We start from the raw sequence: 27,875 nt of genomic DNA, 5'->3' as shown, positions 1-27,875 counted from the left end.
CCCCTCTCAATGAGACTGGGGCAGACATGGCAGCACAGTTTTATTCCTAGGAATCTGCAAAGTGAGGTGTCTAGGGTCAGGGTGGATCGCAGGCCAGACGGTGGCGGGTCACTGCTGACTTGCACTCAGCGGCTCCACACGCAACCAAAGTCCGCCCTCCGCGCGCATGATCAGTTCCGGCTTCCTGCGTGGCTCCTCCTTGTCCGGCAGCACACGGAAGCGCAGCAGCGTGAGCGCCAGGACCACCTTCATCTCTGTCATGGCGAATGACTGCCCAATGCAGTTCCTGTGGGCGAGAGCGGGAGCTCTGACTGCGCCCGGAACCCACATCCGGGCCCCACCGCACCGGGTATCTGGCCCACAACCCCCATCCCCACCAACAGGGATGGAGAAGGAGGCTAACCGTGCCTGGAACCCCCACGTGGGTTTACATATCCCCAGAGCTTAGCCCACACTCCAAGTCCTGAACTCCGATCAGCAGACAGGGGAACAGGGCTCTCAACACACCTCGGACCCCTCCTCGGGCCCACCACCATTCCCCAGACCCTTACCCATAACGTCCAATGGAGCGGAGGGAAACTCTGAACATCTTAAATTTTCCCTCTTCCTGGCCCCCAAAATCAAGGCTGGAATTTCAGTCCCAGACCCCTGCGCCCACCACTCCATTCCCACCTCAGATGCCCCGTCCTCACCTGGGCCCCGCGGAGAAGGGAATAAAAGCCAGAGGTGACCTCCCCTTGATGTTTTCTGGGTCAAAGCGGAAAGGGTCATAGACCTGGGGGCAACGCAAGACAGGGCTACTTGGCAGATGTTTCTATAATGGGGGGAGGTGATGTCTGATTTACTAAGCCAGAACCCTGTGCCCTCCTCTAGGGCCCCCGAGGGGAGTGGGCTAGGATGAGGGAGGTGGGGGGTAGGGGAGGCAGCACCTCAGGGTCTGGCCACACCGATGGGTTGTGATGGGTCCCGAAAATACTGATGAGGCAGATAACACCTGTGGGAGAGGAGGGACCAGTCAGAACTAGGTCCATGCCACCTGATTGGGCCCCTCTTTCTGACCAGGAACCTCCTCCCCTAGTCATCGTGGGCACCTTTGGGGATGACCCGTCCATCTGGGAGCACAGTGTCCTGGGTACAGCGGCGGGAGATGACTGTGACTGGAGGGTGCAACCGCAGACTCTCCTTGATGCACATGGTCAGGAAGGGCAACTGGGCCAGATCGTCCCTAAGGAATCCCCATGACAATTATCCAGGGAGCAAAAACAGAGACATCGCCTCCCCCAACCCCAGCCCTCCTGCTGTCCCATGAGATCCTCTCTCCCTATAACAAAATTGCAGATGGATCAAATATCTCCAAGCACATTAAGTTGTATACATTAGATAGGTACAGTTTTTTCTTTGTCCATCATACCTCAATAAAATGGTTCTTAGAAAGAAAGAAAGAAAAGCAATATCACAGAAGAACCAGACAAAATTTAGTGAGATATTTTTAGAAGTTTTTCTAAGCAAAACATCGAAAAGCCAACCATAAAAACGTTTACAAATTCTTATAAAAATAAAATATTCTTTATGGCAAGATAGCAAAATCAAAAGGCAAATGAGTAAGAAACAAAAGATCGGATTCACTGTTGACTCTTATTTATTACAGCATTAGAGATACTAGCTAATGCAGTTAGACAAAGGAAAAAGGAGAGCAATGCCATTTGAAATGTGGGGTAAATACGTCATTTTCGGCAGATAATGATTTTATACTTAGAAAACGAGAGAATTCACTGGAAAGCTTTTATAAGCATCGAAGATAAGATTCAGTAAGGGGACTGAATTCTTTTTCTTTAGTCCCCTTCATTTTGTGTGGTGTTTTAAATTCTTAATAGTTGATACAGTTAACTAGTTCAAAATTGGAAAACTACAAAACACCACTCCCATGGCCCAACAGCCCTCATTTCCCCTCCTCACAGTTTGCCTAGTGATTATTTTATATGTATCCTTCCAGAGGTACTTTTTTGCATTAAAAAAATATATATATAGTAGCATACTATGTACTATACACACTGCTCTGTATCTTTTTCATGTAACAGCATAACAATCTCTTCTTGTACATCTCTTGGGCCCAGTGTCCAAAACAGGGCCTTTCCTCCTCTGGAGCTATAAAATAATTTCCCATGGTTTCCTCTAGAGCCTTTAAGACTCCTTTAGTTTTTATTTTAAATATTTGATTCATGTAGATGTTATTTTCTTATGACATAAGAGCAGGTTGAATTCACTTTTTTCCAGGTAGCTCTCCAGTTGTTCCAAGTTTTTATTAAATGATCTTTATTTTTCCTATTGATATGGGACTCCATATTTAGCATTTACTACGTTCACTGCACAAGAAATTTATATCCATAAATTATCAGTTTTTGTATTAGAAAGAATAGATGATGAAAGAAATGATGATGATGATATAAAATATCTGGATTAAAATTAACAAGAAATGTGAATGTATTCCAAATGAACTTATAAATATTTCTCAATACAGACAGACTAGATGATTCACCATAGCAACCAGAGTATCTAAGGGTTAATTTAGCAAAAGCTGCATAAGATCTCTATACTAAAATTTTAAACTCTATTAAAAACCTAAAGATTATTTGAATATACAAAAATGGGTATTCATTCCACACTCTGGGATAGTGTGTGTTAATATTATGAAGTAATCTGTTTTCCACAAGCCAATCATATGTTCATTTAAACCTCCTACCTCACTCATTTCTCTCTCTCTGTCTCTCTTTCTCTGTCTCTTTCTCCCCTTCCCCACATCACTTCATTTTTGCCCGGCTGTCTCTTTGACCTAACTGCATCTCAAATGCATCCAGATATCTACTGATCATCTTTCAGGGTCTCAGCTGAGGCACTTTTATCCACCCTCGACTTTGCCTCTCTCACTCTAAACCCCAGCACTGCCCATGTACACTGGGAGTGTCCTGACCTGGGGCTATTCCTCACCAGGCTGGGAGCTCCTGGAAGGCAAAGACTGGGTCTGGGTCCTTCCTGAGTCTCCAGGACACAGAATGGGGCTGGAAAGGGTTGGAAATGGCATAGAATTGGGGATAGAAGGCAGTTTGGCAGTGTTTCCTAAATGGGAACTGGATGGATGAAGACGCATTTGTTCCTGGACAGGAGTTGAATGACTTTCGTCCTCGGGTATTCCCTGTGAATCCTGGACTAAATAATATGAAGAATTAGGGGACAGGAGATCAGAAAACACTCAGGGATGAAGATGTTTGAAAACATGTGATTCAGAGAGAAAAGTAAGGGAGTGGAGAGGAAGTTCACTTACTGAATATGTGCTAAGTGGCATCATCAGCCCTCACACATTGTCACTAATTCTCTCAGAAATCCAGGTCTTTCTGTCCCAAGAGCCTGCAAACTTTCCCCTGTTATACATACTGGGTACTAGACCCTGCCTCTGGGATCTTCTCCTATTCCCACTAAGCAATAATGACAGAATCACAAAAAGATTTCCCATCTTCCCCAGCCAGGGTGCAAGGCCAATGTGAGGGGCTCAGAAAAAGACCAGGAGGACCTGCACTCACCATTCAATCTCCTTAGGCTCACGGTCCCTCAGGAGTTCTTGCACCTCCTGCCGGCAGCGCTCCTGGTATTCTGGGTGCTTTGCAAGGTTGTACAGGACCCAGGAGAGGCCGCTGGCTGTGGTATCATGGCCTGAGGGGCATCAGAAAAGCTTGGGTCTCTGAGCTACTTCAGCACGAGAAGGCGGACAGCACCCTCACAGTAAGGCCCATGGGGAGGATGGGGAGTGATGGGGTGATCTAGGGTCCACTCGCCAAGTTCCTTGGTGGGGGAGAGACCCCTTCCCGTCTGTAGTCTCACACTGGGACCCTCACCCTCAAACATGAAGGTGTCAGCTTCAGCTCGGATATCTTCGTCTGATAATCCCTTCCCATCTTCATCCTGGAGAGAAAGCAAGATCTCCAGAATCACTGAAGGCCCCTGAGCCTAAACTGAGACAATCTCAACCTCCATTATCCATCCAGAAACCCAAGCCCACCCTGAACTCCTAGACCTCGTTTGCTTGCTATCACACGAGGGCCCACCCCACAGGCCTCCTCTTGACCTCTTTGCCTCCTGAATTGTCCCTGGTGAAAGGAATCAATGATCTATAAATATTTTCATGTCTCTACATGATGCAACCTGGGTTACAGGATGATTGAGTGGCAACTTGACTTGGAAGCTATAGCTTGAGCATGGCCCCAAAGCCATTTGCTCATCTGTTAGCATAGTAAATCCAGGGATTCCTTATCTCTCCTGGGAATAAGGAACGGGTTATAAACCTGTAGAATCTATAGACTTTGCCTTCTCTCCCACGAGGATTTGTTCAAGTTCAAGAACAATCTCTTCTCTTCCCTTCTCTTCCCTTCTCTTCTCTTCTCTTCTCTTCTCTTCTCTTCTCTTCTCTCCTCTCCCCTCCCCTCCCCTCCCCTCCTGTTCCCTTTCCTTCTCTCTCTCTCTCCCCCTCTCCTTCCCCCTGGTAAGGAAGAAGGGGCAGATGTCCTGCATAAATTCTAAAGTTCAAAACCTGGAGGTACTTATCCTGCAATGCAAGCATGGCTGCATGTATAGGTAAAACATTATGGAGCCCTCAGAGAAATTTAGGAATGGGGAACCATAGCTACAATTCTACTCTGGCTACTGTTACTGCTATAAGCCATAAATGGGCTGCTCTGATCCAGAGTTTTGTATATATACATACATGTATATATACAGTCTGCCTCTGTGGTAGACTAACTTATTAGCTTGTAAGTAGAGTAAAATCTCAGGACTTCACAGTTTCAGACTCAGCAATCCCCTGCAGGGGGATTCCACACACTCATCTCTAAAACTATCCCTGACCCATCCCTCCCTCAAGCACCTCACATGGCTCCCCAGTACCCTCTGCATCCCGTCCAAGCTCTTTGATCAAATCGAGGTCCATTCTCATACTTCTGCTCAGATACCAGAGGAGCCTACCTTGGTCAGCAGGAGCACATCAATGAAGTCCAAGGTCTTGGACTTAGCCTTGGCCTTGAGGAAGTCATCAATACCCTGACTGGGGAGGGTACGCCGCCGCTCCTGGATGACAACATCTGTGAAGTTGTGCACCAGGCGGCAGGCCCTGCGGAAGCACCGCCCGTCGGGGGTGAGGTAGTACAGGAGGTCTACGTTCAGGAAGATCTGCTGGTGCCGCTTTGCCACTAGGGCACTGAGCTCCAAGATGGCAGCGATATATTCACTGGGCTTCCTGCAGGATGAGAGCATGAAGGAAGCCAACAACATAAAACACCTGAAACCCAGAAGCCGAGAGCTACCTCCCTTCAGGAAACTGAGTCTCCAAGAACAGATGGCCCACAGACACAGTGTGGGGTGGAGCCAGGACATGAGACTCCCCAGACTCTTCTCTCCTACATCCCATCTCTGTGAGCTGCCTCCATGCCCCAGGCACCCAGAGCACAGCTTAGATATCATGCTTCTCCCCTCTGTCTCTCAGCCAGTACCTGCCCCTTCTCCTTCCCCAAACTGTCCACACGGCTCAGAACTTATCCTCTGCTAGCTGGTCAATGGAACAGCCCTTCCCTATTCTCCTTACATCCAATATCAACAACATTCAGTGTCTACATGACAGTTGGTCTTCTATTGAGTCAGATTTCCAAGCTCAAATTTAACCAAGAACTTCATCTGCTCAAACACATTCCCTGGCTCCCAGGAAACTTCAGATAAAGTTCATATCCTCTATGTCTGACTTCAGAATGTCCTTAAGATATAACCCTGCCCACTCCTCCAAACTTCCAAATTTCCATGGTGTCTCCTCACTGTTGCACACACTTTGCTCATCCTACCCTCCTGGCCTTTATCAAACAGTTCTACCTACCTGAAAGGTTAGCTCCTTTTCTTTCCCTTTCCCTGTCCTTCAATGTCCAGCTCTGACCCACCTCCTCCAGGAAGGCCCTTCTGATTTCCCTGGTCAGTCCTCCCTCCCCCATCTACTCCCTTGGGTCTATGGCTCATATTCCCGGGCCCTGGGCTGAGACTCACTCCTGGCAATTGCTGTCGAAACTGAAGACGCATTTCTGCAGACTGTCCAGGGTCATGAGGCTGATGTGTTCAAACATGTCCAGATGGGTGTGGCCCTCTGTGACCAGGTGCTGCCACTTGGCCTGGACAAAGAAGGGGACAGAGCTGTGGCTGGGAACTGATTCCCCTGACCCCTCCCTAACCCCTAAACACCAAGATGCACTCCCCCAGATTCTGACTCCTGGGCCCAGGCACACAACCCCAGGGAGGACCAGACCTGGGTAGGTGTGAAAGCTGTTACTATTAGGGCATGAAGTTACCACGGCTGAGAGTCAGGAGATCTGGGTTTTTAAATCCTGGCTCTGCCCGCTATACTCTTTGTACCCTTGGTCAACTTATTGCGTAAAGTAAGTGCTCAACAAATGTTAGCTTCCATCATCTTCATTGTTATAAGTTGATTAGGAAAATGTCCCCTATGTTGAGAGAGGTAGTCCTCCATGGGTCCTGAGTACCCCTGCACATTTTTGCTGGGTATGCCAAAAAATTGCAAGACTCTGATGTTCTTTACCTGGGCTATTTCTCAGAGTTGTGTTTGTAGCAAACAACCTTGAGGAGTGAGGTCATGTTGAAACCTTGTAACCCAGATTGAACCCATGGTCTTTTAACTGAAATCACACGCTTGGTCTCAGGACTTAATGAAGCTCAGGTTCTTGATGTCTCATTGCAGAAAGAATTCAGTGAGAGACAAAGTGATCGGTAAGAAGAGGATTTATTTAGGGAGAAACACATTCCACAGAGTGTGGGCCATCTCAGAAGGCAAGAGACCTTGGGAGAAGCACACTCCACAGACAAAGTGTGAGCCATCTCAGAAGGTGAGAGCGGCCCCAGGGTATTGGGTTGTCAGTTTTTATAGGGGTGGGTCATTTCATAGGCTAATGAGTGGGAGGAGTATTCCAGCTATTTGGGGGAAGGGGTGGGGATTTCCAGAAATTGGGCTACTGCTCACTTTTTGACCTTTATGGTCAGGCTTCCAACTGTCATGGCACTTGTGGGTGTGTCATTTAGCAAGCTGATGTGTTACAATGAGCGTATATTGAGGCTCAAGGTCTAGTGGAAGTCGACTCGTCCGCCATCTTGGATCTATTTGGTTCTATTCCGTTTATGTCATGTCCTCTGGCTATGTCATTCATTTAAAGGTTGTGCCCTGCCCCCTTCCCTCCTGTTTCCATGTCTCCCCCTGGACAAATACCAGGCTTGCTTTTCATTGCTATAAAAGTCATAGTCTCTAAACCTAGGGCTCCTTCCCTTGTAATACAACATACTATCCGAGCAGGCATCTATTGAAGCCCACCTGTGTCATCCTCAGGGTATTTGGTGACTTGGAAGAAGAATGCAAACCAACAAGAAGCACAGGCTGCTTTCTGTGCCAAAAGTAATACATTGTCCTTTGTCTCTGACCCAGGAGTCTCAGGACTTCTGGCAGACGCCACAAAAGAGTAACAAGCTCCCTTGTCAGCTTGCAGGCATGGAAAAATCTGAGGTGCTTCACAAAATCCTACGTCCACTACTCCATTCCCATGTATATATCCAAACCTTTTGCAATGTATTTTTTCAGTAACTTCTATTAGGAGGTGCAGCCTACTTCACCATTCTTCGATTCTGAGCTGGCCTTGGACTTGTTTTGGCCAATAGACTATGGTGAAAATAATGAGGTGATCATCCCAAACCTAGACCCCACGGGCACTGCAGCTTCCTCTCAGTCTTTTCAAACCCTGCCTCTGCCATTTGAACCAGCCTGAGATGTCTTCTGAAGGGAGAGGATCACATGAAAGGAAGTCTAGTTGCCCTAGCTGAGGTCATCCTAGGTCAGCTTGCAGGCAACCAAGCTCCAAACATGTGAGAGGACTGACCCCAGATCAGCAATGCTTCGTATCTGTATGGTCAGGCCGCCCAAGGTAGTTGTCCTCTTGTTCTCTGTACATCCCTTGCTTGACCAGTCCTTGTTTCACCTACACCCTATTCACGTGGCTGACCTTCCCTCTTAATCATAGAGCCTAATCAGTAACTGCCTAAATACTCGCCCCCAGCCCCAGATAGTCATTGTGCTAATATTTAGATCAAAACATCTCCACCATGATAGCTTATCAAAGGGGTAGTGAGGGGTATGCTCCTCTGCTGGTTTCCTTGGTAACTTATGAGCCAACCTGTTGTCAATTCCCCTACAACTGGTAACCTCTCACCCATCCACCCCCATAGGAAGACTGCTGCCATGTCCTTCCCGCTGTGGGCCGCACATGGTGGGGTGTCACCCCAGGACCTTGCTTCAGACGTGTAAGATGCCCCCGTCCATTAAACCACTGATGTCTCTGTTACTGACTCCAGCTCTTTCTCCAGTCTTGAGGCTGCAGGCCTGTGGGGTGCAGCCCAACACTATCTGACCCACAGCTGATTATAGATACGTGAGTGACCCCATCTACATTCAGAGGAACCAGCCAACTGACTCACAGACTTGCTGTCCATACTAAACCCTTATTGTTTTGAAGTGATTTGTGACTCAGGAATAACTACCACATGATATTCATCGTTATCATCAAACGTGCCTCAAGATTCCATGGTTTCTGTGAAGGTAAAATAGAAACTATGACCTTCTCAGCACCTACTACGTGCCAGGGACATGGCTCCGTTATGTTATCTCTACCACCCTGCAAAGCAGGGATCACATTATACTCATTTTATAGCCAAGGAAATGGAGGCTCAGAAGGAAAGAACAATGGCCCAAGCCACGCAGAAGAGCCAGAATTACAGACAAGGTGTGTCTGAGTCCCCGTTGTCCCCAAGACTCCAGCTGGGACCCTGAGTTCAAGACACTCACATGCATGATGTCTGCACTCTTGGTGAAAATCTTCATATAGGGCTTCAGGATGTTGAAGTGGAAGGCGGGTGTCAGCATGCGACGGTGGCTGCTCCATTTGTCACCGGCGCTCAGCAGGAGCCCGTCCCCTAGCCGAGGCAGCCACGGGGAGTGGGCAAGGACAGCACCTTCCCCCGGGCCCCCAAGGGTGTCCCCAACCCCCTTCACTCACAGTTACTCACCCAGCCAGGGCTTCAGAAAGTCGTAGAAGTGCACGTCCTTCGGTGCGACGGTGGCTGACATGAATGAGGACCATCAGGGGCCAGGAAGAAGGCGAGGGGAGGGATTTTGGTGGAGAGTGGAGGCTCCCAGCCAGGAACCTGCATTCCTCCTCCAAGCCCAGCATAGCAGGAATGGGGCCAAGAGCACAGGAAACTGGGAGGAGGGGGGAAGGGAGGGTGGAACAGACCAGGCTGCAGCACAGAATACGGTCAAGACAGAGCCCATAGACACAACTCTATATGCTTAGACACACCGCAACATGACACAACATACCCCAACATGACTTGACATGGCCCCTTATAAACACCGAAACATAGCCCAGCACTTTACAAAACACCTTTACAGGGACCTGGGACGTTACATCTGCCCCAGCACTCTGACCTCTCCTGAGACATCTGACGGGGCCCCAACATGCACGACACAACCTGACATGACAACACGTGCTCTGCCATGGACCTGAAGACAATCTGACATGACCTCAGGGTGCCCCAGACAGGACCTAATACACTTATATCACAGACCTGAAACAGGCAAGACCAAAACCTACTCTAAGACCTGCATCAGACACGACTCACACAAGGTCTCAGGCATTTCTCAGAGTGACCCTGAGTCCCAGACCTCAGGCAAACTCCAAATGTGGCCCAGACGTGACCAGCAGGAGAACCAGACAATCTCTAATGGCATCTCACATAAGAATCAGAGACTCCAAGATGCCTCAGATGTCCTTGGCCACAGCTGAGCCCCAGACATGACTGAGACCATCTCCATTTGAGCTCAGGTATAAACATACACAAGGTGTCACCAGGTATAACATACCCCAGCTGTAACCAGAATCCAGGTAGAAACATACGTGACCAGACGTGGCTATACAGCAGACACTGCACAGACATGACCTCAGGTCAGGCAGGTGGGAGTCCGGGTGAGAGGGAGGCAGTGGCATCTCTGCCACAGCCCCTTCTGTCTGCACCTTGGTCACCTGCCCACCTGGAGGCAACACAGAGACCATGGCAGTGGGCAAGCTGTGGCCAGGGAGGTGTCTACCTGGAGCAAAGAGCACAGGCTTGGTGCAGGTGGGGTGGAAGATGTGGGTGACCACATGCCAGGGTCCAACCCACCAACGGCACACATCCCATAGGTGCTGGCCTGGCCCTGTGTGTACAGGAGACCTTCCTCCGAGCTCTGAATCTGGACAGGCACAAAAATGACCCAATTCACACTCTTCCAGGCTGCCAGAGGGAAGGACTTGCAAGGAAGGGATCCAGACCTGAACCTATGAATCACCTCCAGCAGCCGCTCGTCTGTCCTCAGCCTCCTCCTGGGCTCCCTCCCCACACTCTCCATACATGACAATTGGGGTCCCTCAGGTGCAAGGATAGAAAGGGTTTTTCCCTGTTTGGATCCCAAATACCATGTTCACCTGACTTCTCTTCCATCCTCATATTCCAGGTACAGAAACGGAGGCTCTGAATGATGAAGTCATTTGCCAACAGTCTCCCAGACGCTAAGCCTGAGACTCCAGCCCAGGTCTGTCTGAATCCGGGGCCTGAGTTCTTAACCATCCAGCTGCTCTGAGCCCCAAAACAATAGCTCAGAGGACCCTATGCTTCTCAGGGCACTCAGCGTCTCAGGGACACAGAGATTGGTCCCATGACCCAGGCAAGGGAAATTAAAGGGAATCCTGTATCTTTCCCTGGAAATGTTGTGAATGAGGTCACTTTTCCATGGGGGTTGAGTTTCTGGCATTCATCTTTACCATGATGAGAGTGAAGCCATCACAGATAAACACAGAACTGAAAGACGAAGACAGATTTCTGCTGACATCGTTTAAGACCTGGATCCAGCTGGGCCTGAAGACACCCTCCTTGGACTTTACTATCAATTGATTCGCTTTCTTTCCTTAGAACATACAGGGTTGCATTTCCACCACAAACAGCTGAAAGAGACTTCAGCAGCCAGAGAGAGCCAGGGATCTTCCCAGAGTCACTGAGCATCCTGGTGTTTCAACCAAGGTCTCTGTCAGTTGCTGCCTGTTCATTCCTCTGCTTGCCAGGTCTGTCTGGGGATGGGAGGAACAGGGGACAAGAGAAGGGAGACAGGGTGCGGTGGAGTCTCCTCAGGGAGATTCCTGGGGACTGGAGAAGGAGGGCACTGAACTAGAAGTGGTCGAGCTGCAGGATAGAGTCAAAGAAACTGACCCACCAGAGAGGTGGATGTCATGGAAATAGCAGCGCAGATCTTCCACCAGCCACGAGTCTTCATTGCTCTGGGCCTGGGGATGGGTGGGACTGAGGGCAGGCCTGGCAGGGGGCCTGGGATGCTATGGATTTCCACTGCACCACTTTACCCTCTGCTTTAAAAAATGTCTGCTCATCGATCCAGACACAGTTCCAGCAACTCCTCCTCCAGGAAGCCTTCCGGGATGCCCCAGCAGAAAACCTTGCTTCTCCTCTGGGTTGCCACAGCCCATCTCCCTCTGGCCAATTCCTGACCACACCAGGTCAGGGATCTCTCTGTCCAGACCTGTGTCCTCAAGATTGGGGATGTCCTTCACCCAGAACACCAGGGTGGGGGTGCAGACGGCAGTGACAGGAGGAAGGAGGCAATGAGATGGGGGCTGGTGAATACTTGAAGGAAAGAGGAAGATGGCTGAGAGAGAAGAGGGGAGAAAGGGCCGGGGTCCTTTAGGGGCCACATTGAAGCTTGGCAGGGAGGAGCTGGAAGCCCTCAGGTGTGTCATAGCACCACCACCACAAGCTCTGCATGGGTACCTGAGGCATTGGCGACATTCCGGATCAAGTCAGGATGGCAGAAAATGACCAGGGGGGTGATAGGGCCCATCCAGATCATGTATCCCTGGGGGTAGTTGGCCACCAGCTGAGTTAAGCCCCTCAAGCCCTGCTCCGTGGGGGGGTACTGCAAGGAAGGGAAGGGCCATCAATTCCCAGAAGGAACCGCTGCAGTGGACAGTGTGTGGGATTCTGCACAGATGGAGGGAATCTCTGCTTCCTCCTGTTCCTTCTCTCTGAGGGCAGGAGGGTCCTGGGGGCCTCTTCATGTCCCCAGAGTGTATCCCAGGGCACAGGGAGAAGACATGCTCTCTGCCCACAGGGAGGGTGACCTTGGCTTGAGAAGACAAATTTTTCTTGTCCTGGGAGTGGTCCCAGCCCCAGGGGCGACCACAGGAGGACATCCCTAGTGGTGAGGTTTGTGGGTAGCAGGGTGGCCTCAGGACTTGTGGACTGGGTTTTAGTCCCACATCCTTTCATATTCTGGCTGGTCCACATGGCCTCTGGTTCCTTGCATGGTAAAGGGTCTGCAGACCTGGGACCTTCCAGCCCTGGCCAACCCCAGGGACGGTCGTGAATTCTGCCCATCAATCAATATAGCAATTCTGCCCTCTGAACCCCCTCTGCTGGCCATACTCTACGGAGAGTGCATCCTGTGCGTCTATTTCTCTGCAAGCTATGGACATGCCTTTCAATTGTGCCATTTACAAATGAAGAAACTGAGGCCATATGCCCCCAAAGGGGAAGAAGTGTGGGTTGCCTCCTGGTGAAGCATCCTCTCCCCAGGATGCCCCACTCAAACCTGACAAATACCCCCAGGTACTCTAGACAAGTAAACATAAGTCATTTGCACGTTTGTGACTTGCTCCTGTCTCCCCAAGGACCTTGAGGTGAGGATTCAAAGCACTAGATGAGATTGGTCCGGAGAGGGAGAGTGACTCAGCCAAGGTCACACAGCAAGAGGGGCTGGAGGAAGGAAAAGTGACCAAGACCGGCCCCTTACAGACACGCCCTTGGAGGGGAAGGCAGAACTGCAGCAACTTTGTAACATTCCTGCTGCTTCCAGGATGTCCTGAAACCATTCCAAGACCTAGAATCTCAGCACTGTGAATCTCACCTTCACGGTGAACTTCGGAATGCCCCCGTTCTGAACTTTGCCTTAATGAACAGTGATTGCAGCAAGTCCCGCCCCAAGTTGTAGTTCTCCTCCCAGGCAGGAAAGGAAAGCTGTCTGGGAGATAGGAGGAGGACACCCATCCCTTTGACCTTGACTGAGGGGGGTGATGGCAAGTTCCTCACCTTGGTCATCAAACATTTATTTTGCATGCCTACTGTATGCCAGTCCTGGACTGGGCACTGTAGTGTCTGCTCCCCAGAACTATCATCAAATTGGAAAGATGGTTAACAAGTAATTGGACAATTAACTGTTTAATTAATGATGAGTGGGGCCAAGTCAAAGGTCAAAGTCTGGGGCACAAGGTAGGCAGGCATGGAGGATGCGGAAGTGTAAGAAGGCTTCTGAAAGAGGAAGTGAGTGGCCAACTTTATCCAGATTGGTCAAGGCGCCCATTGGGACATCTTGGCGGGAGCAGGGGGAAGGGAGTAAGATTAGAAGGAGGGGTCCTGGAGAGGGGAGGGGGTGGGTAGCTGTGCACCTGTAGGTGGGAATGGGGAGGTGATAGCTATTTCCTGTGGGGAAGATGTAGCCCAGAAAAAGACACAAGGAAGTGGGCCACATGCAGAGCAGACCCTGGACAGCGCACCTCATGTGTGGAAGACAGGCAGGAAATGGACCCCAAAGCAGGCTAGGGATAGAAGGACAGGACGTGGGGAAGGTCTCGATGGCAGAGCAGAGGAATGAAGGAGTGAGGAAAAAGGGGGCTTCTCATCCTCCCTGGCTTCTCTGCTGTCCTAGAGCCCCTGAGCCCCGTTCCTGACCTTGCAGGAAGTCCACCCACCCTGATGCTTCGGACTCATCCTGCTGTCCACACTCACCAGGCCCAGGTGACCCAAGAACCAGTTGCGTTTTGGGGGCTGCGGGAAACATTGAAGGCGGCGAGAGTTGTTGTAGGAGGTGTAGGTCCAGGCCAGGACGCGGGCCAGTAGCCAGGAGGCCCCGACCAGCAGCAGGAGTAGCCACGGGGAGGCTGTCACCGGCCCGAGTCCCAGCCAGGACAGGCTCAGCTGCAGCATCCTGTAGGGCAGACGCGGTGGAGGGCGAGCTCCTGAGGATGAAGGAACGGGGGCCGATGATGGTGAGCTGTGAGGCAGAGACACATAGAGGGACAGGAACGAGGGAGTGAGGGGCAGGGATGGTGAGTGCTGGGGGCAGGGCAAGAAGGGCTCAGAGAAGGCAGACAAGGTCTGGGAGAGGGGAGGGAGACCCAGTGAAATCAAGGGGAAGACAGAGAGACAGAGACAGACACAGAGACAGAGAGAGAGACAGACAGACAGACACACACACACACACACAGAAAGTGTGTGTGTTAGTTACCCACTGGTATCCACTCATCTCCCAGGCCAGCTCATTCCCTTGAGCAGTGGCCTTCCCCACCCCGGGGCCAGGACCCCCAGCCCTTAGACCCCCAGCCTGGCACCTTCTGTCAGGAGTGCCTTGTCCCACGCAACTTCCTCTCCCCTCCTCTGGGGAAGGCTTTGGCTGGCCCCTGACCTAGAGGAAGCTTCCAGGGGCTGGGCTAAGCCAGCCAATCCCTGCAGCCTGCTTACCTCCTCCCCACCTGGCAGCTGCCCAAATAGAAGGTGGAGGGAAGGGGTTACAGTGTTGTTGAGAGAAGCCTGTGAACCAGCTCAGGATCACACGGTGTGGACACTGGATCCTCAGAACTCAGCACCTCCTACATTGGCAAGTTGGGGTGAGGGCAAAGGTGACTCTGGACCCCAAGTTCACAGCCAGCCCTGCCCTTCCAAGGCCAGGGTGCAGCAGGTAAAATCATGAACATTCAGGTGCCAGGTGAGCAGGGCAAACGTGGGCCGGGAGAGTGTCTGCCCCATTTCTTGTCATAGAATCAGGAAGCTCAGAGACGTGAAGCCTCTGCCCTCTGGGGCACGCAGCCTGGCAGGAGTTCAAGTCCTGCCTCCAGGCAGCCCAAGGCCTGAGTGGAGACGTGATTGCTGGGACCAAGAACAGAGAACCCAGCCTGGCCGGGGGTTACCTGCGTCAGATTCAGGGGATAAAGTGTCCTCAGCTAGAAGAGGGCACCTGGAGGCACGAGGGGTAAGGCTGCAAGGGGCTGAGAGAGAACAGGATCCAGACAGGGGAGGGCGGAGCTGGGAGATCCTGAGTGGGCATCCTCACTGTGACTGTGGGCTGTGCCGACCTTCTCTGGGCTGTCTTCCTATCTGGGAAATGGGTTGCTAGATGAGAGCCTGAGAGGGGGACCAAGGAGGGTTCTGCAGGAAGATGGTAGGGATCAACAGCTCCCAGAAAGATGGAATGAGGGAAAAGTGCTGGCAAGTAGTACTTGTGTTACTCTGTGCAGTACGCCACGTAAAGTATGCCTATTCTGTGAAGAGAACTATATGCAACGAGTGCCTCCTCTGGGCTGGATACCTCAAAAAGCACCCCTCAGTGTGTCAGCTACTCCACATAAACTGTGCCTACTATTTGTCAGGTGCTCTACATAAAGCGTACCTACTGTGTGCCAGGTACTCTATGTAAAGTACACTGACTGTGTGCTGCGTGCTCTATGCAAATATGCTTACTGTGTGTCAGGTGCTTACATAATGTGTACCTAGTATACATCCCAGGATTCGACGTGAGGTCTCTACAACAAGCATGCAGGCTGCCTGCTGGCTGGCATTTCATCTTCCCTTCCTGGGCTGTTGGAAAGGATCAAGTTCTGGATCAGCAGAACTGAGTTCAAATCCATGCTCTGCTACCTGATGGTTATGTGACGGGCTAGTCACTTGCCCTCTCTAAGCCTCATGTCCTCTTCTGTAAATGGAGAGATGGATTTCTATCTCTCAGGTAGTTCACTCCTCAACAACAAACTGTACTTGAACACCTACTCTGTATCAGGCAGAGTGCTTGGACCCAGGACATTGGAGGAACAAGACAGACAAGGTCTCTGGATTGAGGTGCTCATGTGTGATGGGGGAAGCCATCAGGAAATAAGACAGGGTCAGATAGTGGCAGTAATGAAGGAAATTAACAGCCTGAGACAGAATAGAAAGGGACCAAGGGGACTGTTCTGGACAGGGCAATCAGGGAAGGCCTCCCTGAGAAGGTGGCCTTGTGACTGAGTCCAAGCTTGTACTGCTCCACACAAAAAAGTTTAATGAATTGAGAGATGAGCTCTTGGGGTAAGGAATGGTGACCTTATTTGTAAAGTCAGCAGACCAAGAAGTTGGTGGACTAAGAACCATCTTACCTGAGTTAGAATTCAGGCTTCTTTTATACTAAAAGTGGGGTGAAGGTCTGTGTGACTGGTTGCTGGAATTCTTTGTTCTTGCAGCTCTCCAGGAGGTCCAGTCCCATTGCTCCTGTAATCCTCCAACAAGACAAACGTTATTCTTTGTGCCACAACTTTTTATCTCTATATGAATGAAAAGTGTTATACCTTTAAAAGTCAGGCCTGGGAAGCAGAGCCTTGAGAAAGGGCTATCACGTATAGCTCAGGCTACAGGCAACGTTCTTTTATGAAGGTGCAGGGCCAGCATGACCAAGCACAGGCAACAGAGCATAGAGGTTATATAGAGATAATGGAGTAGATCCAATATGGAGTTAGATTTGTTCTTCTCTGTTACAACCTTTGAGCAGAAACCCGAATGACGTGGAGAATTGGGTAGCGAGTGAATAAAGCTCACCCCACCTCCCTCCCCCCAAGCCTGGCTAGCACTGGAAAGACCCAGCACAAAGTGGGGCAAACAAATGGACTTTAAAAATGTGTGATTCTTGCTTCCTTCCTCAAAGGCGATGAATTAAACAGAGAAAGTGGGGCAGTTTCCCTCCTTGTCTATCCATGGGGGAAACAGGAAATACCCGTGCTGGAGACCACATTGATGGTGAAGTGTGGCCAGACCTCAGGCAGGAAGCAGTTGCTGTATTGCACTTACCATAATAAAGATCAGGAAATCTCACCAGCCCCTGAAGACACATTGAGCCAGGCCAGATCTGTAAGCTGGGACTGCCAACGTGTTGGCAGAGGTACCAGGAAAACTGATGAGCTGGTTTTGGAAAAAATAAGGCACTAGGAAAGCTTCAGGAAAGTCTGGAAGACCTGTGATAGTTGCCCCAAATGGGACCTATTGGGTGATGCCAGTTCTGAAAAGTAGCCTGACCACCCCCTCCACTGAGAAGTGAGGGGATTGCGGTGGGGCTCAAAAGAGAACATCCCTGTGGAGGGCAAAGGAGGGTTCTCATCCAAAAACCAATGGAGGGAGGCCCCAAGAACATCACTCCAAAGGAGAGAAAAAGCCTGAAAGGGGAGAGACAGAATTTTGCTCCCCATTCAGGGGTCTGCTTAGTCAGTGAGCAAAGGGACTGGCCAGGTGCACAGGAGGTTCATGAATCCCCATCTGTGGGGACATTGTGGAGCTGACACTGACCCAGGCAGAGAAAAGGGGCTACAACAATGTGACCGAATCCAAACTTGTACTGCTTGCCACACAATAAGACAATAAATCGAGAGACGAGGTGCTGGGACAAGGAAAAGACTTTATTCTGAAACCCAGCAGACCAAGGAGATGGTGGACTAGTGTCCCAAAGAACCATCATACTGGAGTTAGAATTCAGGCTTCTTTTATACTGAAAGGGAGGGGGGTGTGGCTGGTTGTTGCAGACTTCTTGGTGCTAGCCAGATCCCCGGAATGGATGGTATAATCCTTTGTTCTAGCAGCTGTCCCTGTAGGTCTGGTCACAATGTTTCTGCAAACCTCCAACAAGGCCAATGTTATTTTATGTCCTGCAACTCTTTATCTCTGTATGAATGAAAAGCGTTACACACTTAAAGGTCAACCCTGGGAGGTAGAGCCTTGAGAAAGGGGTATCGTGGATATTTCAGGCTACAGGCAACATTCGTTTACAAAGGTGCAGAGGCAGCATGACTAAGCACAGGCAACAGAGCACAAAGGTTAGAATAGATCCACTGTGGAGTCAGGTTTGTTCTTCCCTGTTCCAATAGGAGTCTGGCCACCTACCTGCAGCCCAAGTCAGAGAAGGAGATGATGTTTGGTCAGTGGAAGGCACCTGCAGGCTATCAGAGGGGATTAGAGGACAGACATCCATCCTCTGCCAAAGGCCACTGCTGCTTCCACCTTCAGCTAATTCTCTGGGTTCCACGAACAGCTACTACCTGGCCCGGGGGTGGTGTCAGCTCTCAGCTGATGCTAGGCCCCAGGGGGCTACACTAGCCTTGATGGTTTCCCTTGGCTCAGGTGTCCGTGATTTTAGATAAGGGGGATGTGCAATCCAACATACATCATGGTAGATGGTTACTGCTAGTCGTCATGAGGAACAGATTTCTCAGTTAATAATTTTAGTACTTTTCAAAGCACGGGAAGATGCAAGAATTCTGGCTCATAAAATTTTTCCTAAATATCTAAACTATCTAAAAGCCTGTTTTCCCAATGTACAGAGTACCTCACCCTGGTGTCTGTCCTGAATTAGCAACTACAATGGCTAATGCCTTAACCTTTGTAGAACTAGATGGCAAGCAACATTTCTTGTTTACAAAGCCTGTACATTGTAAATGGCCCCTACTTAAAGCCACTCTCATGTAGCCCATCTGAGGCCTCTGCCAGGACCCGACTATTACATTCTGCAGAGGGATGGGACACCTCAGCAATCCAGTTATGTGAGTGTCGATGTTTCCGTAGGCACAGAAAAAGTTGAAAACTTTTTCTGGAATGGGAGGGCAGGGTAAGAGGAAGAATGGTTCTGTCAAATGTTTACATGGAACCAATTGTTTCCTTTTCTTAGATGAAGCCTTCAAAGCATTTTTCATTATAATTGCTAATCTATGTGATTACAAATTATATTTTCCAAAGGAAAAATGCTTAGTGTCATACATAGGTGCATGCTGAGTGCCATGCCTGATGGGCAGCAGGACTCAATACGTACGAATTGTGAGAAGCCAGAGGGCATCATGGTTAAGAACAAGGACTCCAGGTGCCAGGGTTCAAATCAGGACCAGATGAGTGAATTTGGGCATGTCTCTTTACCTTTCTGTACCTCAGTTTTCTTGCCTGAAAATTGAGGGTAATGACAAGGTGGTTGTGAAAATCAAGTGAATTGAAATGAGTAAAGTGGTAACCACACTCCATGGCTCAGAGTCAGCACCAACACGAATAACTGCCATTACTTTGTGACAGTATGAGGACATGGGCACCAGCCATGAGCATTAGGCTGCACTAGCCCACACATCAGCAATCTTGCAGGCTATGAACATCCCCTATTCATTCCCTCTGACCTTAGCAGGGAAGAGGCTCCTTAGAAAGTAGCAAGCACTGGCTTGGGATCAGAGGGCTCCTTGTCAACGATAGGCTTTGCCACTCTCCAGCTGTGTGACCTTGGGCAAGTAAATTGCCCTCTCTGAGACTCACATTCCTCCTCTGTAAAAAGGGAATAATAACAGACCCTTGGGGATTGGAGGAGCGAGCCTATGTGTGTCTTAGTTTGCATCCTCTGGAAGTAGATCCTCATGCAAGGATTCAAGTGCAAATCCTTTATTTGGAGGTGACCCTGAGGCAAGAATTCAACTGCAAGTTGTTTCCTTGGGAAATAATCCCAGGAAATGCCAGTAGGGCACTGTGGAAGTGAGAGTGGGAAGGGAAGGCAGCAGGAAAAGGGTACTTTAGCCAGAAAGCTCACACTGTGGCACCTGGGGCTCAGTCCCTCTCAGGGACAGCAGAGAACATACACCCACAAGTCCTTAGTCAGGGCTGCTTCCAAAGGCATTATTTCTCCAGAATGTCCTGCCTGCACTGCACGGTTGAGGTCTGGGGACAGAGGCAGGAGCCTTCCACAGCAGTTGTTTTCAGGAACACAGCCTGGTGCAGACTGTCACAGTGGTTCAGTGACTTCAAGACACATACATTTACACCCTTAAACACATACGCACACAGATACACATACACACAATTGCATACACAATCACATATACACACCCACAGTGTGCACACAGCCACACACAAGCACAGTTACACGCACCCACGTGTGCTTGCAGTCACATACACACTCTTACATACACATGCACACACACGTGTGCACATGCACACACAATGCATGTACCTGCACACACAGTTACATGCATACACTGACATACACACATGCTCACACATGTGTGCACACAGCCACACATGTGTGCACACAGTCACACATGTGTGCACACAGTCACACATACACTTACACACAATCCCACACACAGTCACATAGCCACACACACACATTGAACCAATGGAGACCGAATGTCTTAGAGCTTGTTGTCTCTGACTCTTCAAGCAGAAGGAGAGATACGGACACCCCACAGCAGCCAGCGACTAGAACAGGCCTGGATGTGTCTTGAGAATTAAGCAAGGGACCTGTAGGGTCCATGCCACCCCTCCTCCCTCTCTTTCATTCATGTACCAGAAAAAGTGAAATATTCAGGTATAAATCTAGCAAAATGTGTGCATGGTTTCTAGGATGAACAAGACACTGATGAAAGAAATCCAAGAATACCCAAATTAATGGAGAGATATACAATGTTCATGGAGTAGAAGACTCAATATTGTTAAGATGTTGTGTCCTCAAATTGATCTACAAATTCAAAGAAATCACAGTCCCTGGAGGAGTTTTTGTAGAAACAAGCTGATTAAAAAATCTACATGAAAATGCAAAGGACTTAGAGTAGCCAAAATTGTTCTGAAAAGGAAAAATATAGTGGAAGGATTTACAAGACCCCTTTCAACACATAGTATAAAATAACAGTAATCATGACGGTGCGATACTGATCAAAGACTGGACACATAAATCAGTGGAACAGAATAGAGAGTCCAGAAATTAAAAAAAGCAAAACAAAACATGCAGGGCAAGTTAATGTACAAAGGACAGTCTTTTCAATAAGTGGTACTGGAAAAATTGGACATCCACATGTAAAAAAAAAGTCAACCCATACCTCACACCTTATACAAAATATAACTTAATATGAACCATAGAACTAAATAATGTAAAAATGTAAAACTTTTAGAAGAAAAAATGGAAGAGAATCTTTGTGGCCTTAGGTTAAACAGAGAGTTCTTATATATAACACCAATAGCATAATCATAAAACAAAAAAATGGATAAACTGCACTTTATAAACATTTTAAAATTTTGCTCTGTGAAAGAAATTTAAGATAAAGACCAACCACACACTAGAAAAAAAGACTTGCAAATCGCATATCTGACAAAGAATTTGTATGTAAAATGCAACAGTGGAAGGTAACAATCCAAGGAAAATTAATGGGCAAAAGATGTGAACAGGTGCTTTACCACAGAAGATATATGGATGGCCAATAGGCACATACAAAAATGTTCAACATCATTAGGGACATATCATTGCACACCCATAAGAATGGCTGGGGAAAAACTGACACCTCCAGGTGCCAGTGAGTATGGGCAGCAACCAGAACTCTCACACATTAATGATTGGAATTTTTTTTTTTTTTTTTCGGTACACGGGCCTCTCTCTGTTGTGGCCTCTCCTGCTGCGGAGCACAGGCTCCAGACGCGCTGGCTCAGTGGTCATGGCTCATGGGCCCAGCCGCTCGGCGGCACGTGGGATCTTCCCGGACTGGAGCACGAACCCATGTCTCCTGCATCGGCAGGCGGACTCTCAACCACTGCGCCACCAGGGAAACCCAATGATTGGAATTTTAAATGATATAGACACCTATGGAAAACAGTATGGCGGTTCCTCAAAAAATTAAAAATAAAACTACCATATGATCCAGCATAATTGATATCTGGATCTCATAGAGATATCTGCACTCCCATGTTCACTGCAGCATTATTCACAATATCCCAGATATTGAAACGACCTTACTGTCCATAAGTGGAAGAATGGATGGAGAGGATATGATATATATATATACACATACATACATACAAAGAAGGAAAACCTGCTCATTTGTGACAACATGGTTGGACCTTGAGTGCATTATGCTAAGTGAAATAAGTTAGAGAAAGACAAATACAAGCAGCCTTCCATATCTGTGAGTTCTGCACCTGCAGATTCAACAAGTCCCAGATCAAAAAGATTTAGGGGAGGGGGAAGTCCAAAAAGTTCCAAAAAGCAAAATCTGAATCTGCTGTGCACCAGAAATTATTTACATAGCATTTACATTGTATTTGGCATTATAAGTCATCTAGAGATGAGTTAAAGTATACAGGAGGATATGTGTAGGTTGTATGCAAATGCTACACTATTTTATATGAGGGATTTGAGCATCCCCAATTATTGGTATCCACGGGGAGTACTGGAACCAATCGCCCCATCCCTCGCAGATGCTGAGGGATAACTGTACTGTATGATATTACTTATATGTGGAATCTAAAAAAGACAAACTCAAAGATACAGAGTAGACAGTGATGGTTACCAGGGGTTGGGGAAACGGGGAGATACTGGTCAAAGGATACAAACTTACAGTTATAAGATTAACAAGTTTGGGGATCTAATGTACAGTATGGTGACTACAGCTAATGGTACTGTGTCAGAAACTTGAATGTTCCTGAAAGAGTAGATCTTAAATGTTCTGACCGCAGAAAATAAATGGTGAGTATGTGATGGGGTAGAGGTGGTAGCTAATACTATGTAGCATCACTTTCTAAGGTATAAATGTATTAAATGAACGTGTTGTACACCTTACACGGAAATGTTATGTGTCAATTATATCTCAATAAAGCTGGGAATTTTAATGAAATTAAAAATTTTAAGTGGCACACTTTGGAAAAAGTTTGGTTGTTTCTTCTAATGTTAAACGTACCCATGTAATATGACCCAGCCTTCCCATTCCAAGAGCAGTGAGCGGTTGTACACAAATATTCATAGTAGCTTTATTCATGACAGCACAACATTGAAAACAATCCACATGTCCTCCAACTGAGGAAGAAAATGTGACTCACCACACTATGGAATATTACTTAGCCATAAAAAGACAAAGTATTGGGGTTTTCCTGGTAGCGCAGTGGTTGGGAGTCCGCCTGCCGATGCAGGGGACACGGGTTCGTGCCCTGGTCCGGGAAGATCCCACATGCCGCGGAGCGGCTGGGCCCGTGAGCCATGGCCGCTGAGCCTGCGCGTCCGGAGCCTGTGCTCCGCAACGGGAGAGGCCACAACAGTGAGAGGCCTGCGTACCAAAAAAACAAAAAAAATATTGATGCATGCAACATGAATGAATCATAAATATTTTGTGAGGTGAAAGAAGCCAGACTACAGGGATGGAGAATGGATCAGTGTTTGGCAGGAGGTGGGATGAAAAGTTTTTGACTATCAAGGGTGACTATGGTAGTGTGTTTACACAACGCTAGACATTTCAAATCTCAGAACTGTACACCAAACAGAGCAAACTTTACTTTTAGTAAATTTTGTAAATTGTAGGTCCAGGCCAGGACTCAGGCCAGGAGCCGGGAGGCCCCGACCAGCAGCAGGAGTAGCCATGGGGAGGCTGTCACCGGCCCGAGTCCCAGCCAGGACAGGCTCAGCTGCAGCATCCTGTAGGGCAGACGCGGTGGAGGGTGAGCTCCTGAAGGTGAGGAAAGGGGCACTGATGGTGAGCTGTGAGGCAGAGACAAATAGAGGGACAGGAACGAGGGAGTGAGGGGCAGGGATGGTGAGTGCTGGGGGCAGGGCAAGAAGGGCTCAGAGCAGGGAGGGAGACCCAGAGAAATCCAGAGGAAGAGAGATAGAGACAGACAGAGGAGTTAGTAACCAACTAGTATCCACTCATCTCCCAGGCCAGCTCCTTCCCTGGAGCCACGCTGCCTTGAGCGGTGGCCTTCCGCGCCCCGGGCCAGGACCCCCAGCCCTTAGACCCCCAGCCTGACACCTTCTGTCAGGAGTGCCTTGTCCCACACAACTTCCTCTCCCCTCCTCCGGGGAAGGCTTTGTCTGACTCCTGACCTAGAGGAAGCTTCCAGGGGCCGGACTAAGCCAGCCAATCCCTGCAGCCTGCTTACCTCCTCCCCACCTGGCAGCTGCCCAAATAGAAGGTGGAGGGAAGGGGTTATAGTGTTGTTGAGAGAAGCCTGTGAACCAGCTCAGGATCACACGGTGTGGACACTGGATCCTCAGAACTCAGCACCTCCCACGTAGGCAAGTTGGGGTGCAGGCAAAGGTGACTCAGGGCCCCCAAGTTCACAGGCAGCCCTGCCCTTCCTAGGCCAGGGTGCAGCAGGTAAAATCATGAACATTCAGGTGCCAGGTGAGCAGGGCAAACGTGGGCCGGGAGTGTGTCTGCCCCATTTCTTGTCATAGAATCAAGAAGCTCAGAACTGTGAAGCCTCTGCCCTCTGGGGCACACAGCCTGGCAGGAGTTCAAGTCTTTTCTCCAAGCAGCCCAGGGCCTGGGTGGAGACATGACTGCTGGGAGCGAGAACAGAGAACCCAGGCTGGTTGGGGATTACCTGCATCAGACTCAAGGAATAAAGGGCGCAGTCGGAAGAGGGCACCTCATGGCATAAGGGGTAAGCCTTCAAGGGGCTGAGAGAGAACAGGGTCTAGACAGGGGAGGGCAGAGCTGGGAGATCCTGAGTGGGCAGCCTCACTGTGACTGGGGGCTGTGCCGACCCTCTCTGGGCTCAGTCTCCCCATTTGGTAAATGGCATGTTGGATGAGAGACTGAGGAGGGACTGGGGAGGGTTCCACTGGAAGATGGGAAGGATCTGGAGCCCCAAAAAGATGGAATGAAGGAAAAGTGCTGGCAACTAGTACTCGTGCTACTGAGTGCCCGTACTCCACATAGAGTAAGCCTACTCTGTGCAGACAACTGTATGTAGAGTGCCTACTCTGGGCTGGGTACCTCAAGAAGCATGCCTAAAGTGTGTGGCAAACGCTAGATTAAGCATGCCTACTCTGTGTCCGGTGCTCTATGTAAAGTGCATCTACTGTGTGTGAAGTACTCTGCATAAATCCTATCTACTTTATGCTAGGTCTTGTGCATAAAGCATGCCTCCTGTGTGCTGGGTAATCTATGCAAAGCACACCTCTTGTGTGTTGGGTGCTCTATGTAAATATGTCTACTGTGTGCCAGGTGCCCTACATAAAGCATACCTGCTGTGTGTCAAGTGCTCTACATAAAATAAACCTACTCTGTTCCAAGTACTTTGCCTACAGCATGCCTACTATATGCTAGATACTCTACCTAAAGTGTACCTACTATAAGCTGGGTACTCTAAACAAATCCCGTCTATTGTATCCCAGGTGTTCTACATAAAACATGCCTACTGAGTGCCAGACATACTACACAAAGAACGCCTGCTATGTGCTGGGCAGTCTACAAACATCATGCCTGCTCTGTGCCAGTACATTACATAAAGGGCTCTGTGTGTGTGTCAGGTGCACGACGTAAAGTAAACCCACTGTGTGTCAGATATTCTGCCAGCAAGATAATAAATCACCCTCCCCTCACTGGGTCAGAACTCTGGGATCAGGCAGAGAGACGCAACTGATAGCAAGAGGAAAGATACCTATTTAACAGAAGAGCAAACTGAGGCTCAAAGAGAACAAGCCTCTAACCTAAGTTGCAGAGCTGGAAGGTACCCAGGTCTGTCCTACCACCAAGCCTAAGCCTCTTCCCTCTGCCAAGCTGCTTCACCCCCAACCATAAGGGACGATGCCCTATTAATCCAGGGACATTTACAATGGTGGAATCTCAGGCCATACGGTGACCCCAGTGGGGAGATGCCTTGAGGTCCTTGTGTCATCAGTTGGATCATCTTCCCACATCCAGGATGCACCACCCAATGGATCTAGAGCTCCCCTCCTGGCCCCCTCTGGATCCTGTCCAGAACTGCCCTGTGGGGTGGTCTCCGGTGACAAAGAACTTGAAGGATGGGGCTCCTGGCAGAGCTACTGAGCAGGAGAGTGGGGGAAGGACAGTCCTCCTGACACTGGTAGGATGCTGGGGAGACCCCGAAACTCCTTCCACCTCGACACTGGCTGGGAGATTCAGATGGAGGATCCTAAAAACCTTAGTGGAGTGAGGTGCACCATCCCCGCCGAATCTCTACCACCTCCGCAGGGGTAGACTTAGCCTCCTGGCAGGTCCGTCCACATCATGGTCAGGCGGGCATGACCAGAATATAATAAACCAGGCAGGGTGCTGGGACACAGAGGAGAAAGATCCCCAGTGCCCAGATGGGTTCAGCTCACTTCAGATCTACTGTGTGCCGGGAATAGGCAGGCAGCCTGGATCAGGAACCGCAGCCACCGCACCAGCATTTCCCACATAAGCCACTGAAGCTGTTTTAAGCCCCTTAGGTATATTAATTTTTTTTTTCATTTTACAGATGAGGAAACTGAGACTGAAAATCATATGCGTGACTCACCCAAAGCCACAGAGCTCTTGGAATTAGTCCGTGCCCCAGGCTTTACATTGAATACCCTGAACCACTACGCTCTGCTCCTTCTGTATCTATAAATGTGCATTTCCTTAGCAACACCTCCCAAGACGGTGGGAATCCTTAAAAGAGACAATGCATGTAAAACACACAGGACAGAGGAAGGGTTCAATAAACACAATCATTATTGCTGTTGTCATTGTTTTTGTTGTAAACATTCAACAGCGCTGCAAGATCAAACTCATGACCTGTGTTTACAGAAGAGGAGCAGGAGATTCAGAGAGCTGAAGCAACTTGCTCCACCCCCCCAAGAGCAAATTAGGTAAATACAACAGTACAGGTGACAGCAAAGCCTGGCACACAGGACATGCTCATTAAATATCCGGGGAAGAAATATTTCTGAACTGAGGTTGGTTGAATCTGCAGATGCAGAATGCACAGACATGGAATTCTGCCTGTATTTGTCTTTCTCTCACTTATTTCACTTAGCATAATGCTCTCAGGGTCCACCCATGTTGTCACAAACAAGCAGGTTTTCCTTCTTTCTCCTGGCTGAAGAGTATTCCATTGTATATGTACACCACGTCTTCTTCATCCATTGATGCAGTTAGGTTGTTTCCATATCTTGGCTATTGTGAATAATGCTGCAGTGAAGATGGGAGTGCAGATATCTCTATGAGATCCTGATTTCCATTTTGCTGGATCATATGGCGGCATTATTTTTGACTTTTGAGGAACCTCCATACTGTTTTCCATAGGTGTCCGTGTCATTTAAAATTCCTATCGTTAATGTGTGAGAGTTCTGATCGCTGCCCATACTCACTAGCACCTGGTGGTGTCAGTGTTCCCCAGCCATTCTTATGGGTGGGCAATGATATATCACTGTGATTTTAGTTGGCATTTCCTAATGACTAATGATGTTGAACATTTTTTCATGTGCCTATTTGCCATACATATATCTACTGTGGTAAAACACCTGTTCAAGTCTTCTGCCCATTAATTTTCCTTGGATTTTTACCTTCTATTGTTGGGTTTTACATACAAATCCTTTGTCAGATATGTGATTTGCAAGTCTTTTTTCCTAGTGTATGGCTGGTCTTTATCTTAAATTTCTTTCACAGAGCAAAATTTTAAAAGGTTTTTAAAGTGCAGTTTATCAATGTTTTCCTTTTATGATTATGGTGTTATACATAAGAACTCTTTGTCTAAACTAAGGTTACAAAGATTCTCTTCTATTTTTTCATCTAAAAACTTTACAATTTTACATCATTTAGTTCTGTTAAATTTGTATAAGGTGTGAGGTATGTGTTGACTTTTTAATTTTGCATGTGGGTATCTAATTTTTCCAGTACCATTTATTGAGAAGG

General features: G+C 48.7%; 2 protein-coding genes and 1 long non-coding RNA gene across 7 annotated transcripts in view; 2 read left to right on the top strand and 1 right to left on the bottom strand.

Moving 5' to 3' along the window:
- The window catches only part of LOC132421877 (cytochrome P450 4F2-like), a 68,361-nt gene that overhangs the window by 26,770 nt on the left and 13,716 nt on the right, over nt 1-27,875 (top strand). The gene's annotated exons all lie outside the window — the stretch shown is intronic.
- On the bottom strand, nt 28-24,033 carry LOC132422947 (cytochrome P450 4F2-like). 5 transcript variants are annotated; one of them, XM_060008136.1, is made up of 13 exons: nt 23,997-24,033; nt 13,966-14,195; nt 11,953-12,097; nt 9,145-9,198; nt 8,924-9,051; nt 6,073-6,194; nt 5,011-5,281; nt 3,888-3,954; nt 3,576-3,705; nt 1,092-1,225; nt 930-994; nt 693-775; nt 28-286 (listed from the first exon to the last, which is right to left on the bottom strand). In XM_060008136.1, the coding sequence occupies exons 2-13, from the start codon at nt 14,161-14,163 to the stop codon at nt 109-111; spliced, it is 1,575 nt and encodes a 524-aa protein (XP_059864119.1). In that variant the 5' UTR covers nt 14,164-14,195; nt 23,997-24,033; the 3' UTR covers nt 28-108. The 5 variants fall into 5 exon arrangements, with proteins under 5 accessions (XP_059864119.1, XP_059864116.1, XP_059864118.1 ...); XM_060008133.1 differs by having other exon boundaries at nt 13,966-14,230; nt 23,997-24,013; XM_060008135.1 differs by lacking the exon at nt 23,997-24,033 and adding an exon at nt 14,568-14,624 and having other exon boundaries at nt 13,966-14,230.
- Nucleotides 14,778-27,107, top strand: LOC132422948 (uncharacterized). The gene is made up of 3 exons (XR_009518901.1): nt 14,778-14,914; nt 23,549-23,699; nt 26,458-27,107. It is a non-coding gene; the product is annotated as an uncharacterized lncRNA (long non-coding RNA).

Source organism: Delphinus delphis, chromosome 3 (assembly GCF_949987515.2).
Source record: "Delphinus delphis chromosome 3, mDelDel1.2, whole genome shotgun sequence".
In the NCBI taxonomy this organism is placed as follows: domain Eukaryota; kingdom Metazoa; phylum Chordata; class Mammalia; order Artiodactyla; family Delphinidae; genus Delphinus; species Delphinus delphis.
The sequence above is the reverse complement of the archived record's forward strand: the minus strand, read 5'-3'. Positions and strand labels throughout refer to the sequence as shown.